This window comes from Rosa rugosa, chromosome 1 (genome assembly GCF_958449725.1).
Source record: "Rosa rugosa chromosome 1, drRosRugo1.1, whole genome shotgun sequence".
In the NCBI taxonomy this organism is placed as follows: Eukaryota; Viridiplantae; Streptophyta; class Magnoliopsida; order Rosales; family Rosaceae; genus Rosa; species Rosa rugosa.
In genome coordinates this window covers 19,466,945-19,482,416 of record NC_084820.1, presented here as the reverse complement: position 1 = coordinate 19,482,416, position 15,472 = coordinate 19,466,945, and the positions used below count along the sequence as shown (strand labels likewise).

Genomic DNA, 15,472 nt, shown 5'->3' with positions numbered 1-15,472 from the left:
TTACATCTGGAACCCATGTACCGGATTCTCACATAAACTAACCGATCCAGGTTTTTACTTTTTCCAATAAAACGAACTGTATAAGCTGATAAACCAATCAAATCCTCTATAAGCTACAGTGGTTTTGGCTATTTGCCGGCCACTGACTACTACAAAGTTCTGGTGGCCGCAGCCACTTTCAATGTTTGTTATTCACAGGGTGAGGGGGCGGCGGTGGAGGTGAAGATCTTTTCAATAAGAGCTGGCCTTTGGAAAAGGATTGAATCACCTTTTTTTTAAGACCTACCGCACCAATTTTACTTCTGCGGCTCTTATGGAGGAGACACTTCATTGGGTATGCAACCCTCGTCCGCGAAACAATCTTTGGCAAGGACCAGTTATCTATGCTTTTGATTTGGTGAAGGAGGAGTTCCGGGAACCCCGCAGCCTACTTTGTACCAAAATGATAATACAATTTATCTTGAAGGTGTAGGTTCCTGTACGTGGAGGATGCCTGTCTGGGTTTCGTTATAGGTACGCTGCTTGTGATCCTATTGAGTTATGGGTCATGAGAGACTATGGGGTGAGTGACTCTTGGACAGTTGGACTAAGCTCTTTAACTTAAAATTTTCGAATCAGCTTGAGCCTGAGTACGAGACGCTTCTCTTCCCATTCTTGGCTACCGAAACTATACAGTACAGTTGTGGCGAAGTGGACTTTGAAGGACTTCAGGATGGAAATTATAAGGATTGAACATGAAGAGGAGCCACTTGTTACAGACAGGCTTCAGAGGAGGAATGATATTCATTGCATGATTATATATGAAAAGAGTCTACTTCGGGTTCCTGATTATCATGCGGTGGAAGAATACAAGGTGAAAGAAACTGAAAGCCCAACAAAGCTGAAATCAATAGGAATAATTGCTAGCTCCCTTGCTCTGTTCAAGTACGTCTGGTTTGATTATCATCATTTTCACTCTAGCTTATTTTGCATTCTTTTAGGTCCTTATTCAAATCTTAAGATTTAGTATTATAAGGTTAATTGTTTGTATAAGTTATTACAATCTATAGTTCTCAAAGATTTTTTTTTTTTTTTTTTTTTTTTTTGAGTTGATTGGAAGAAGAATAAGTAAACATATGGATTGACTTGGTCCTTGCACATAGTTATTTCAAATGTATTGCATCTAGTGATTTCAAATACGTTCTATCTAATTTTTTGTACTCGTCTTGAACAAACTAGCTAGCCGTCTTGTTGTCTAACATAAATCTCTTGTTGTCTAACATAAATCTCTATAGAGTCCAAACTAGCCGTTATTTGCTTATATTCTACCATATAATTAAGGTTACTCAATTTTCATAAATGCCTTTGAAACAAAACTATATGTACATTTAGATGCCTCTCTACTGTGTTATTGCTAGCTCCACACTTAACCTATTATTTGCATTTGTTGAAATAATCTATTTTCATTGATCAACTTGATCGAGGCCTGAATTGATTTCTACGTGGTTAATTAATCAAAGTAGATACAGTCCTGAACTCTAAACACTAGCGAAATAGAACCGCAAGTGCGCGAGACCGCAACCGCGCGCAACCAGCACCCAGGGGCGGACCCATTCCAGGGCCTGAAGTAGGGGTGGGTTCGCGAAACCGAAAACAGAAAAAAACCGAGCCGAAAGCCGAACCGAAGCCGAAAAACACCGCACCGAAATTTCGGTTTTAGCATAAAAAAAAACCGAACCGAACCGAAAAAAAAAACCGAAAACCGAACTAGTTAAAACTACGTCGTTTTGACTTTAGAAACCCTAATGGTCCACGACTTCTATGCCTCTCGCCTCTCTTTTTTTTCTCTCACCCTTTCATTTCAGTTTCTCTTTCTTCTCTGGCCTCTCGCCGTCTCTTTCTTCTCTTCATCAATCCTCTTAGTTTCCTCGTTGTCGTCAAGAACTCGAGATCGCCAAGGAGTGGAAGGGTCGTTAGTTCTCTCAGTTTTCTCTTCGTCTCTGGTTTCCGTTGCCGCTCTGGTCATCCAGGCCTTCAAGGAGCCGGATCCCGACCGCAAGAACATCGAGCACAACGACCAGATGGGACCGATGCTCTGACTGCACCCTTCTTCTTCTTCATACTCCACAGATCCAGAGCCTCTCTCTCTCTCTATCTCTCTTTGTATCTGTATATATCTATAGATCTCTCTCTCTCTGATTCTTATTGATATTGACAGTTTTGTATTTCGTGAAAACATAGATGAAGGAGAGACCTCAAGAACATCCTTGGCGCTGGTACGTTTTTGCTTTCTGTGATTTATTTGCTTATTGTTTGGTTAAATATAGGCCCAAAGTTTGGGGCTTTATGATCGATTAGTGCTATTGATTTGTAAATTCATGCTCTGTATTCCTACTTTGCCATGTGGGTTTTGAATTTTGAGTCTCTTTCTTCTTGATCTATGGATTTACATTATTATGTGGTGATTATTTGCAACTAATGATTTTATTTTGTGGGTTGTTGATAATGGTAGAGAAGATGGATCTGCTGGGATTGTTAATGATGGGTCTGAGGTGTTGTGCCAGATGAAAGGCTCGGTTGGGTCGAGTCCAAGTATTGCATGTTAATTGAAGATTTTATCTTTCATATTACATGTTGAAGTTTGTCGAATTTAACTCGTAGATTGTGTTTATCCAAGAAATTAGACAAATTCATTGATCGGTTTTTTGCATGTGGAACTGGTAAGTGAGTAGCTTAATGTTTCACAGTCAATGGTAATTCATGAAAATGTTGACCGCAGGCTTAGGAAGTTAGTCACTGAACTTTTATATGCGTGGTTTATTAGACATGAGTTTAAGAGTGGTTCAACATGAAATCCCCCATCACAAAACTTCATCTATGAGCGAGTTGTATAATAGATATCAGTCCCTTAAAGGAGAGCTTATCTGCCTGAAAGTTGGTCTTTCTTTTTTTTACTTGTTTACCATAGAAGTGAGAATACACAATGTATTTATTTTGTTGTGGTACTTTAGTTTTCTGTATTCAATGTTCAGTCAAGTTTGTGATATCCAAGGAAGGAAATGTTGCAGAGACTAGTTGATTTACATTGTCACCGATATTCTTTTTGGCCAGGTAATCTCCTTGTATTCAATTGCTACTACGCATGATTGTTGGAATTATGATTAGCTTTTGAAGTGTAATTCTTGAGAGTTAATGAAAGTTCACAACATCTCATTTTTATCATATGTGCCTGGCCCTGCAATTTTTTATTGGTAAAGGCACTATCAAAGAATATATATCAATAAACAGATGCTGCACATTAACAGAAACATTAAAGTTTCTGTTAACTTCTTCAGTAATAAAATTTGGTTGTGGCAGGTTGATAAACTAGAACTTAGGTAGTGGAAATATTTTTTTTTTTTTTTTTTTTTTTTTGACTTTGTCAAGGGGAACCCAAAGGCTTCCTAGGCCCAAGATAAACCCCTTCGGCGCATGTGAAATGCTCCAACTGTGCATTGCAGCACAGTGCCTCGCCACTTTGACAGGAGTGTTTCATAAGCAGCATTACAAGTGGACAATGGCACAACACGTGACCAGCGTGTTTGCGTGTCAACCAACATCATGAGATATTTAAACGTCCGCAAGTTGGTTGAATCAGTCCAGAGAATCCCTACGGATTCTATGTAAGAACATAATGAGTATTTGCATATCCTTTGCATAGGACGGTCTTAGTCCTAGTTTCCCTAAGGAACGGGCTTTGTAAAACGAGCGAGAGGCTTTAGAAGCAACCAACGAAGATTTTGGTTCGGCCTGAGCGTCTGAAACGCTATTTGAAGCAAAGTGTGTGACTACATCTCCCAACATGGTGTAGGAGCCATGGGAATTAGTATGTATGGCGTCATGGCCATTGGGAGGAACAACCATGGCGTCATGCGCATGGTTGGTGCCATTGATGGCATCATCACATGGAACTTGGGCGCCCCAAGACGGCTGCAGCGCCAGATGCTGCAATTGTTGCGGTCTTGCTAAGTCCAGGAATCAATTGTCGATTCTTGCTTCTTCTCACTCTGAAGAATGGATGTCCGTGTGAAGTCTTTACTATACGGAGCATCATATCACGATCAGGATGAACTATCCTGTCATGACAAAGCCAATATGTGTCTAAATCCAAGAGATCTTCTCTCATAACTTCATTGGATTTAATATCTCGAATAGTGATATAGAGTCCACTAGAGAGACACATAAACTTCTCTAAGATGCGCATTTGTTCGCAGTCATTAGAGGTATTGCAAAGGAACTCATTACCGTTCTCTACATGCATTTTCGCATGGAATCCGTTGGCTATCCATAGGTGCGATTTGCCCTAGGAGCGTAGAGAGTTTCTGTGACATTAATCAAGGTGCCATTTGACAAGGGGAACTTGGGCTATTCCATGTCCTTGAATTAAATCTGATGGCCCAGCCATCGTAGTCACAAAGTAATATGCTCAGAATTAAAATGGAGTCCTAATGAAAAGAACTCAAAATTTTATTCATAAGCCAACGGAGTCACATCATTGTCTCTTTGACCAAAGAAAATCTAATCCAAAATGCTAGCTAATGCAAAACAAAGGTAGTCGTTTGACTTCTTTCGGTAACTCCAAAATAAATATGACCAGATGAGTAGAGAGATGTCGGTGGAGCAAAGCTCGCTTAAGTACCACTTATCTCAAAACCTTCCTAGACATCACACTCATTTTGGATGAGCCTATGTGAAGAAAAACTAAACCAATGGCATTTACTACAAAGTATATGGCAATTGCCTATTACATCTCTTGGAAAATAAAGACTTAAACAGAATTGGCGATCTATTGATCCCAGCCAAATTTGTAGTCTTCAACCCTTCACTCTAGATCATCGTCTTGATCTTCTTGTTCCACATCGTGAGCTTCTCTTGCTTCACAATATGCTTTGTAGGCGGTGACAATTTCTTTACGAGCTCTACAAATGTGTGCCCAATGATCAGACACTCCACATTGAGAACATACATCTCTTTGCTCAAACTCCAATGATTGAGGCGCTTTGAAAGCGTCATTAAGATGGCTCTTAGTGTTGGTGGAGCCACCAACATGGCCAGAGGCGTTGCCTCCCTCTCTCTTTCCACGTTGACCTCTTCGGTTCCGTGTTCGCCTATTTTGGCGATTACCTTCCCAAGTAGAGCGATTATATGGACCAGAACGTCCCAATGTATCCCTAAGATTAGGGTTTTGCTCTTGGCGCCTTCTCATAGGGGCGCGATTATAATTGGATTCCGGAATATGCTCTATTTCCACGGATCTCGAATTATAGTTCTTCACAAGGATGTTGTCATACTTTTCAGCGACATTCATAGCTCCAATGAGCTCATGAAACCTTGTGATCCGTCCTGCAGTAACATCAATTCGATAGTTCTTAACAACCATCAATGCAGAGACGTGGAAGGTAGATAGAGTCTTCTCAATCAACATCGCATTTGTGATCTCTTTACCACAGAATTCCATTAAGGATTTAATGCGAAGTGCTTCCGAGTTGTAGTCAAGAACTTACTTGAAATCACAGAAGCAGAGGCTATGCCATCTCACTTCTAGGTCAGGAAGTAGGGAGTCACGGACGTTGCCAAATCTTTATTCGAGTGAGACCCACAACCTTCTGGGGTCTTCTTATTTGCCTCTAAGGCTGCTCTATTTGCTTCTAAAGCTTGAGCTTGCTCAACAGTTAGCACGTCTTGGCTAGGCTCGAGAATCATATCCAGGATTCCATTGGCCTTGAGATGTTGGCGGACATCACGAACCCACCTGTGATATCCAAAGCCAGTTGTTCCCAATGGAGCAAAGTCCAATTTGTTCAGGTTACTCATCCTGAAAGAGAACAAGAAATTAGGGTTAGTTTCGGAGCGTAAAGAGCTACCACGAAAACATATAAAATTTCTGAACGTAGTCGCTTCCAAGAAATTAGGAATTTTCTGAGCGTAGTCGCTTCCAAGAAATTAGGAATTTCCGAGCGTAGTCGCTTCCAAGAAATTCGATTCCAAGAGGGGTTGGATTAGATCGAAACAATGATGTGTGTGGTCGATCGTTTTCTTCTCAACAAACTCTTAAGTTTGGAGGACTCCACAAGCTCCAAGCTTGGAGTGAGCACGAACCCCCACAGTTCGGCTTTTGGTCTCCCCTATGAATAAGAAATGGGGGTAGAAGAAGGGAGGTTGGAAGTCCCCGAGAAAAGAAAAGAAATTGAATTTAAAAACTCTAAAAAACGGGAACGTTTAGTAAAAAATACCTCGAAATAGGTCGAAGGAAAATTTGGCCGGAAAAAGTGGTCGGAAAAGTCGCCGGAAGTGGCCGGAAAAGTCGCCGGAAAGTGGCCGGAAAAGTTGCCAGAAAGTGGCTGGAAGTCGTCCGGAAAAAGGTTGACCGGTCGTTGACCGTAGGGTTGACCGGCAATGCTGACGTGGCAGACTGATGCTGACGTGGCAGGCTGATGTTGTTGCTGACGTGGCAGTGTGGGTCCGGTTGCTGATGTGGCGATGGGGTCCGACTGCTGACATGGCAGTGGGTCCAGATGCTGACGTGGTGGCTGCTGACTTGGCAGGTTGATGTAAGTGGGCTGGGCTTTGACTTCTTCCTTTTGGGCTGGGCTGCTTCTTTCTTCTTCTTTTCTTTTTCTTTTCTTTTCTGCCGGACGATCAGGCGGCCGGTTCGGATGTTTCCCGGCCGGTTCCGGTGATGGTTTTTCCAGTTCCCGGAATCTGGGGACGAGATTCAGCTACTGACAAAATATGGGAGTGGAAGGTGGACGGGAAGATGGCAAACCAGGCAGGAGATCTTCGGATTCTTCTTGGGAGCCCGGTTTGGTCACTTCCGGTGGCCGATTCAAGTCGATTCCTGCCGGTTCTGGGGGCAGCGCCGCCGGTTCTAGGCTCCTAGACGTGAGAGCTTCAAGGTGGGCGGCGGAGGTTATTGGGATTTGAAGGCTACGAATTTAGGGTTTCAGGGTTAGGGCTTCGTGCTGATAACGTGTTGTAGAGAAACTGAAATTGAGAGGAAATCACTGTGCATTCTCATTGATAATAGGGGCCTCTTTATATAGAGGATTACAATGCATAGAGTCTGAATCATACAAGGAAAGATAATCTCTAGATTCTTCTAATTAAACCCTATTACCACTAGGTCAAGTAACCTAGAGTTTGGGCCAAACACAAAAGAGAGATTTCCTTAAACAGTTTACTAATTACTTAACTATTTATTTGGTAAATTATATACTTTATCATTCACCCAACAATAAGATTTATTACTGTACCCAAAAAATAATTGACCTTCTCTCTTCCCCGGATTGTGATCCTCCGGATCTCGATCGGTGGCTTGAGAGTTGGGGGGGGGACTCTCCTTGCTCTGTCTTGCACTCACTTCATCTCTCTAGATTCTCTCACACCCTTTGTGGTGGCTTTACACCATCTCTGTGGTGGCTTTACACCCTATTAGTGGTGGTCTCCTGACTTATGTTCAGTATTACAGGACTTTGTTCCTTCTTCCTCTATCAAACATCCCAGAAATTTTTCAAATCCTCAAACCTCCATGATTCCCCTTACCCATTTCCTCACATAAACTCCCCTCCAACTACCAAAGACTTGTTCCTTGAAGTTTCTTATAGCTACCTCTTAAAAGTGAGAAACACTTACCTAGAGGAGTATGGGTGCTCACGCATGGGTGTTTCACCCCCCATTCACCATTGGATTTTTTCTTTGCTATTGGCTTATGTCCCATTTCGGTGGCTTTGGTTCCTTCCTGGTTTGAATTTCTCTGGTGGAGAAGAGAGCGTTTGTGTGTGGGTTTGGATCCTATTTATCACCTCATTACCTTGGTTTGGTTTGGATTTGTATTTTGGGATTGTTTTGGCAGCGGTTATTCGGATGTTATCTCCTCGATATGGCACTTTTCCCTACCTTTTGGCTCCGGGCAGCGGCGGTGGCGGCGACGGCGACGGTGGCACGGTTGGCTTGGGTGGCGGCTGTTGTATTGTAGAAGATGTTGTTTTTCTTAATTTTTAGGGTTACTCTCTTTTGCCCTATCTATGTGGATTTGGGTTGAGTAGTAATTTTTCTTGTTAGTATTTCTTGTAATTGAGCCTTGTTTGGACTCTTTCCATTGGGTTCTTCCCTTTGGTTTTTTTTAATGAATGTTTTCATTGACCAAAAAAAAATTAAGACAAATGAAGTCTGATATGCATGACTAATTTTTGGATAAATTATAAGGGAATTAATTTTCTGAGAAAAAACGTAAACTACTGAATGTGCATTAGTCTATATACAACAGGGATCCGAGCAAACATTTTAGAAGGTTTCTGTGCAAACACATCTGACAATATTTCTTCTAATATTTTTCAAAAACAAAAATATGCGTAACGGCTTGGACTCCCCCAAGATTTAAATCCTGGTTCCGCCCCTGCCAGCACCATATTGAAAGGAAAAACAATTAATTTCAAGCAGGGGAGGGAGGGAGAGTTGTTGCTCTGCTGACACCGAGTGCAGTTTTGGAGAGATGAGAAAAATGAAGACTAGGAAAGGAAAATTGGGGGTGTATATATAGTTACTCAAATGGTTAATAATTTGTGATCCACAGTGTAGCACTCATGAACTTGTCCTAGACCTGAGTTAATTGCTTGAAAATATAAGTTTGATCGAAAAGATCACCAAATTTCACGGACAGTTAATCAAAAAGTCACAAACAATACCTCTCTGTGCTCAAGAGTTACAAAATGATATGGACATTTATAGGAGAAATGAGGTGATTTGAATATTATTTGTGAACTTTCCCAATTCAAATTAAAGAGAAAATCCGCATTGCTCTTGAAAGTTCTGTAGTCTACACCACCGTTTGGCTCCCCTATCTCTGTCACCTTTTGCTTCAAAATTTAAAACGTGGGCCAAGTTTCCTCACTGATTGCAAATGCCAGTCCAAAAACAAAGTAAAGAGATTGATTTTGAATTTTTGTACCACCTTCATGTTCATCTTGAAAATAAGCACAAAATCAAGACGAAAAATCTAAATCGAAGTTATAGCACATTAGAGTACAACAATGGAAACGAGTATGTAGATCGGTCTTGTACATGAAAACTACAGAATCAATAACAAGCAAGATCTCGCATTACATAATTAAATAGGAGGAGTCGAATTAATCCAAGTACGCAGGGATATATCTATCTATATATCAAAGATACTGATGATTCAGATGATGAAGAGGACGGAGGGGTCGCAGCAACACTCGTCAACAAGGCAGCAGCAACACAACGCTGCAAGGCTGATCGACAACACATCGATCCGAACAAGCACAGACACAGATAGAGATCAGCAATTTTGTAGCCAAAATTATCCAAACGATATAAACCTGAAAACCCAATACTTCCTGCGGTTTTCTATAGAGAAAGCTATATAACTATGACATAATGAAAAATTAAAGTATGGTACTTAATTTACTTACCATCCCTCTAGGAAACCTGGTTCTCTCCTGGGTGGTGGAGCATAAGCATACTGTGGAGGTGCCATTACTGGAGGGCCTTGATAATAACCTACAAGATTAATTACCCAGAAAAATATTAAATAATAAAATTATCAGAAATTAAACAAGAAGATCTATAAGCTGGTTAATTTTACCTCCCCTTCACCTAAAATCCACATGGAAATTAAGAAAAAAAACCTCTTAAATCCAGAAAGTATATAAGTCTCTGTTACTGAAAAATAAAACAACCCACCTTCCCAAACTCACAGAAACTTACAGAAAACAAATCAATTAGTAATAACTATCCAGAAAGACAAAAGGAAATCTCAGATTTTTGAAGTTCAAAGAGCAAGAAGTTAATCAAGGAGGTACAAGAAGTGTTTAGAATATAATTATAGGAACTAGCAGAGGTTTAGGATAATACCTTGGCCTTGAGCAGGGTAGGGATAACCATATTTTGGGTCGCTCATCTTCAGCTAACTAAGGACACAGACTCAATCTGAACTCTAAAGCTTTGATAATGGTGTGTGTGGAAGAGGAAATCCAGATTTCTATGGCTTTTATACTAATAATAAGCTAGCTAGAAAGTTCTGGTTGATTTCAAATTCCATAAACAGCATGCATGACTTTTCAATTCACTTTTATCACCCCTCTGCCCCACCCAGCATTCATCTCTATCACCCTTTTTCTAGTGTTCCCACACTATGTAATTATTATTTGGGCACTCGGATTTTCATCTTTCTACCTAATCATCCAAGTTTTAACTAGTGAAATTAGATTAGCTAGATGTAACCTTTTCATCTAATTAGAAACATCATGTCAATGATACCAGACAAACAGAGGCTAACGTATGACATATGCAAGATTTATTGGTAACAAATGAATGAAGTGGATAGCGTAGGGAAGGCTCGGAGAAATTCCTCTTGGATTATTGAATAATTCAACAGTACACAATTAGTCTTCAATTTACGAATGAGACTTACGTCACTAGAGCAAATAATATTACGTCATATTTAGGCCATAGCTACTTGTTCAGTGGTATGTGGGGTTTGCTTGTACTACTAAAGCCTAAATTATTAAAAAAAAGGAAAGGAAAGGAAAAAAAAAAAGAAAAAAAGCCTTCACATCTTGACATTTTGTTGTGGAGAAATATCCAAACTGTGTGGCTTCAACGTGTGGCAAATTGCAGAATCGTGGAGAAGCTGCTAAAAGACGCGTAGACATTCATCCAATTAAACTTATTTAAGCCAAAGAGAAACAAACATTGGGGTGCCCAGATCAAAAGATTACAGTGTTTATCTATCAGCTAACCATCACATATGGAGTTGGAGAAAATAAAATACCTCAATCCTAGAATCTAAAAGATTGTTAAAGGAAGTAGTAATGTGCTAATATTCCTACATGGTATGAAATGAAAACACCAGAGCCTTTATCATATATTCCGACGGTATTATAGGGCAGGCTTTATTCCATGACCGGAACAATGTGGAGGAAATATTTTAAACTAGGATCAGAGGAATATATGTGATGTGAAATATAGCTCAGCTTAAAGGAGTCGTTTGTTCCTTTGGAAAACCCTAGTTGTTGGTTCAGGCATGTCAATTGCTTATAATGGTCGAAAGGGGAAGAATAATCAGGTCGGTGTTTTGCTTTCGGTCACGCGTATTCATCAAAACTGCGAACTGCTTTTAAGAGAATCGATTCCATCTTAATGTGAATACTCATCGGTAAAGAAAATGGTTAATCTATCTCAACCAAGGGCCCCAGGTCTCGAGCAACAGCAAAATCACGATAATCGAACCAAGGACAAGATGACATAGCCAATGAAGCGGTTAGTATGCTGCCAATGGAGTGGTTTAACAATGACCGAAGCAAAGAGCTTGGGTGGTTCAGGAACTAGGGGAAAAGAGAGAACCTTCTTAAATTACGTGAGCTGTGACGCGAGCGAATGCTACCTACTCCATTGCACGGACAGGGCACGACTTATTTTCAACATGAAACACGAGCAGGAAAATTTTTGGTACGAGGTCTATACGCCTTATTAATCACATGTATGTGCTGATATCATAGAAGCCTTTCTCAACTCAAACATAAGGACTTGGAAGCAATAGATGAGTATGTGACAGCAAAATAGCCAGAGTTATCTCCTCAGTGTACATATCACAACTGTTACCGTTGTTCTAGGTAGTAACAAACAGGCAATCCAAAATTTCATTAAACTAGTAGTAAACCATGGTTCTCCTAATACACAGAACAGCAGGCATAACCAGAAGCCAAATGCAAAACAGGATCATGCCCCGGCATTCCTACGCCCAACACGAGCAACAAAACCTTGTTTGATCTGAGCAACTGATCGTCCAGAACCACACTGCAATATAGAATAAGAAAATATGTTAACCCCCAAAGACAAGAAGAATAAACTACTACAGATACAGTCCATAACCTTGTATCAAAGTAGAAACTAAGATAGACAGTCTAACAATCATATTCTAAAAGAATCAAAACTACAAAAGGTCCTCAAGAAGGCAAGGATCCCTTCAGCACTAAGCAAAGAGAAAACTTTTCCACAAGGAGGCCTCAGAATTATCTAGATTATTCCATCATGAGCAAGAATCGGACAATGTAGGCAAATCTTCACATCATCATAGGCCTCCTCAAACTAGAGATTATCAGCACTGTAGTAATTAAACCTTTATGTGCTTTGTCGTTGTACAACTACAACTCTCTATAAATCACTGACACCAAGCCTGCTTGTGGTGTACATGTGCAGAAAACGAGCAGTCTTTGGTAGATAATCTAATCTAACTATTATTACATTTCCTTCAATTAGTGAACAATAGCTAACCAAAACTAGAAAATGCCAACAACATTATGATTGTTACCTTCTCGCATCTGAGAAAATACAGGCGATTCTCCTTTGACAGTATAGTGTCAGGGCTTTTGCAACCAAGGCAAATCACATATTCATCTGACAAAAAAAATGTGCCATAAGAAAAAATGATACACAAGGACAGACATAATTAACTACCAAGCCTGCAAAACCAATTAGGCAGCATGCAAAAGATAATCCACACAGATCATACCAAAGTAGCAACAGCAATAAATATAAAATCAAACCAAAAATGAGGTACTTACTGACATATCGCCGCAGAATCCCTTCAAAATTCTTGGGGGCGAACCTTCCCTTGACAACTAACCTCTGTTGTCCATCAAGTGATCCACTTGTCCCCAGTTCGGCCAACAAGAAATTCTGTACATGCTCTGGTTGCCTATGCATCCTGTAATTTTAACAATCAACAGAAGACAGGTTATAGGTCAACAAAGCAGTTGGTCCTTTTAGCAAGTAGATGAAATCAGAATAGCTTCAGAAAATACAATTAGGAATATGGTAAACAGAATTTTGTATTACTGCTATCAGGAATCACTCGGGCCATGGTGATCTACACAGACCATTATGATTATTAGATATCCACATATACTCAAAACTTAAAGGATGCCTTCACATGGTAGCGATTTTAAGGATTTTTATTACAAAAACGCATTCCACTAGGTAATGATGCAAAGCCAAAAAGCATATGCAGCTTTTATGAAACACAGAAACAAAGATATCTAAAACCAACTTGATAATGTCATACTATTTGAACAGCACACAATTGCAAAAGTTCCTCAATTAAAAAACAAGAATAAAAACCAAACAACTCTAATGAAACATTAAACAAAAGGATTAAAAACATGCTTACTCAAAGATGACTCCAAACAACAATCATCAGACAGATATACAGAACCACTAATTTAAATAAAGAAACACATTAGTGATTCATCAGACAGGGAAGTAAAACCTACGTCTTGCACAGATCCATGAAATTCACAAAGACAGTTTTCTTTGTGCCCTCACGTAGAACTTGTGGAGGCCTCATAACTGTCCTACGCCTGTCTCCAGCTAGCTCCGGATTATTCTCCCTAAGAATGTTATACACCCTTCCAAGAAGCTGCAGATATTGCATCAAATAAAAATAATAATAAATAAATAAATCTACCATATAATATAAAGTAAGGGAATACTCATGGTACAGTGTAAAACTGTAGTTAAATGAGACAATTTACACACCTCCTCATATTCATAATCACGATCACTACCCTCCCAAGGATTGGAGGCCTCCAGTAAAATTCCTTCTCCTTCTTCATCCTCACCCGGGTGCTCTGAAAGGCCAAACATAAAAGAGCATAATTAATTGTTTGAAAGACAATGAGGTCGCATACATCTTGTAAGCCCAAGCAATGTCTTACCATCCAAATCCTCCGGTACATCGCCAGGCTCCTCATTCAAAATACTGGTTTCAATCTATAATCACATCAACCAACCATCAAAAGTCAATTTCTAGGTAAAAGTTTTTGCATGTAGACAGTAGAAAAGCATATCAACTTACTGGCTTCTTCTTCTTCTTTTTCAAACCAGAAAATGCACTGTCCTGCCCATCAGAAACTGCAATGACAAAGATAAGTCCCCCGCAAAAATGACATACCACACTTAGGAAATGCAAACACCAAACAGTAATCAATAGTTTTTAAACTAAATCACCTGCCAGGCTTTCCGTTTTCTCAGCCAACTTGTCCACAGAATCATCAGCTGGATCCTCAATTACAACCTTCTTCTTCTTCTTCTTTTTACTAGGATCAAAAGGGGCAATCTGCACAAAGAGACACAATCCTTAGTTCTAGTCAAGAGACCCGAGACACCACACCTTCACATCTGTTTATCTAACGGACTACCAACAGCCTAATTCCAGCCAAACATAACAATTATCTCCGACCAAAAAAAAACAATTATCTCCAATATTTTCTCCGGATTGTCTACATGATGTGCAATTGTAACACAGAAATATAAAAGAATCTCGAACTTACGTCTGCCAGCGCCACCTCCTCCTTCACATCATTCTGATCATCTGCCATGATTGCTGCTGCAAAACAAGCGAAATTAAATCAACCTATCACGCACCGAAACCTACACAAATCAAACAAATAAACCAAACAAGGGCTATTAACTTACAGACCCTCGTTCTATGAACTCATTTCCTTACAAGCTGGATTGCTCAACAGAATCAAAGATATTAATGCACATATAGATGTTTAATTTCGCCTACAGGTTATGCAAAGTCATATTTTCCGGGAGGGAGGGTTTATATTCCGGTGAATCGGAAACTGTAAGTAAATATGATTCACATTCACAGACCTAATTTGACTACCGCAGGCAGTCCTCTATAAATCAGAGCCCTAATTTCAACAAAATCCCCAATTTTACTGAATCAAATCAGCAACGAATCGGTTTGATTAAGAGGAACTAGATTCAGAATCAGAGAGCGAGCGAAAGAGAAAGAGTACCTGGTGTAGTCGGAGATGGAGAAGACGAAGTCTAGTGGTGAAGCTGAGAGAAGAAGACTACTGACTGGTTTCGACTAGGTCGAGCTGTGAACAACGATAACGTTTAACGAATGAGAAGCAAAACCTAATGGTATACTTGCAAAAATACTCGACAACAGTTTTCTAGGGTGGGCTAAGGCTCATACAGCCCAGCCCAATATTTTCTTTTCCATATTTGTTTTTTTTTTTTTTTAATTCCAACTTGCCTGTGTTACTGATCAAATCTTGTCATTGTGCCCAGATGGTACTGGTCTAGAGACATAGTCTCCTTTTCGTAAGTGGGAGGTTGTGAGTTCGACTCACGAAAGACTAGTTGTAGCATTTGAGTTGTTTATCTAATCAAAAAAATAATAATAATAAATTTGTCATTGTCATTGATGTCAAATTGTCATTAAAATTCGCACGTGAACACCCGCACCCCATTAGGCTAAAGAAAGAAATCGAAGGAGTGATCCACGTGTGACTTAACGTGTGATTTCTCTCATGATTAACGAATATTTGAAAAACGTCAGGAATGATATGAAATTTGATTCGATTAATGCACGAAGGCTAAAAGTGTGTTTTTACTTAGCAACAAATAGTCGGAT

General features: G+C 39.9%; 1 protein-coding gene, 1 long non-coding RNA gene and 1 other non-coding gene across 5 annotated transcripts; all 3 read right to left on the bottom strand.

Annotated features, from left to right (window-relative positions):
- Positions 1 to 8,999: 8,999 nt before the first annotated feature.
- Positions 9,000 to 10,048, bottom strand: LOC133722748 (uncharacterized). Its single transcript, XR_009852900.1, has 3 exons — positions 9,892 to 10,048; positions 9,450 to 9,537; positions 9,000 to 9,269 (listed from the first exon to the last, which is right to left on the bottom strand). It is a non-coding gene; the product is annotated as an uncharacterized LOC133722748 (long non-coding RNA).
- Positions 10,049 to 11,531: 1,483 nt separating this feature from the next.
- Positions 11,532 to 15,003, bottom strand: LOC133727505 (eukaryotic translation initiation factor 2 subunit beta-like). 3 transcript variants are annotated; one of them, XM_062155099.1, is made up of 10 exons: positions 14,847 to 15,003; positions 14,370 to 14,425; positions 14,047 to 14,155; positions 13,895 to 13,950; positions 13,755 to 13,809; positions 13,576 to 13,667; positions 13,311 to 13,456; positions 12,603 to 12,745; positions 12,350 to 12,435; positions 11,532 to 11,835 (listed from the first exon to the last, which is right to left on the bottom strand). In XM_062155099.1, the coding sequence occupies exons 2-10, from the start codon at positions 14,415 to 14,417 to the stop codon at positions 11,758 to 11,760; spliced, it is 813 nt and encodes a 270-aa protein (XP_062011083.1). In that variant the 5' UTR covers positions 14,418 to 14,425; positions 14,847 to 15,003; the 3' UTR covers positions 11,532 to 11,757. The 3 variants fall into 3 exon arrangements, with proteins under 3 accessions (XP_062011083.1, XP_062011084.1, XP_062011085.1); XM_062155100.1 differs by having other exon boundaries at positions 14,370 to 14,422; positions 14,847 to 14,995; XM_062155101.1 differs by having other exon boundaries at positions 14,370 to 14,469; positions 14,847 to 14,993.
- On the bottom strand, positions 12,038 to 12,121 carry LOC133727648 (small nucleolar RNA SNORD34). Its single transcript, XR_009855325.1, has one exon. It is a non-coding gene; the product is annotated as a small nucleolar RNA SNORD34 (small nucleolar RNA).
- Positions 15,004 to 15,472: the final 469 nt, after the last annotated feature.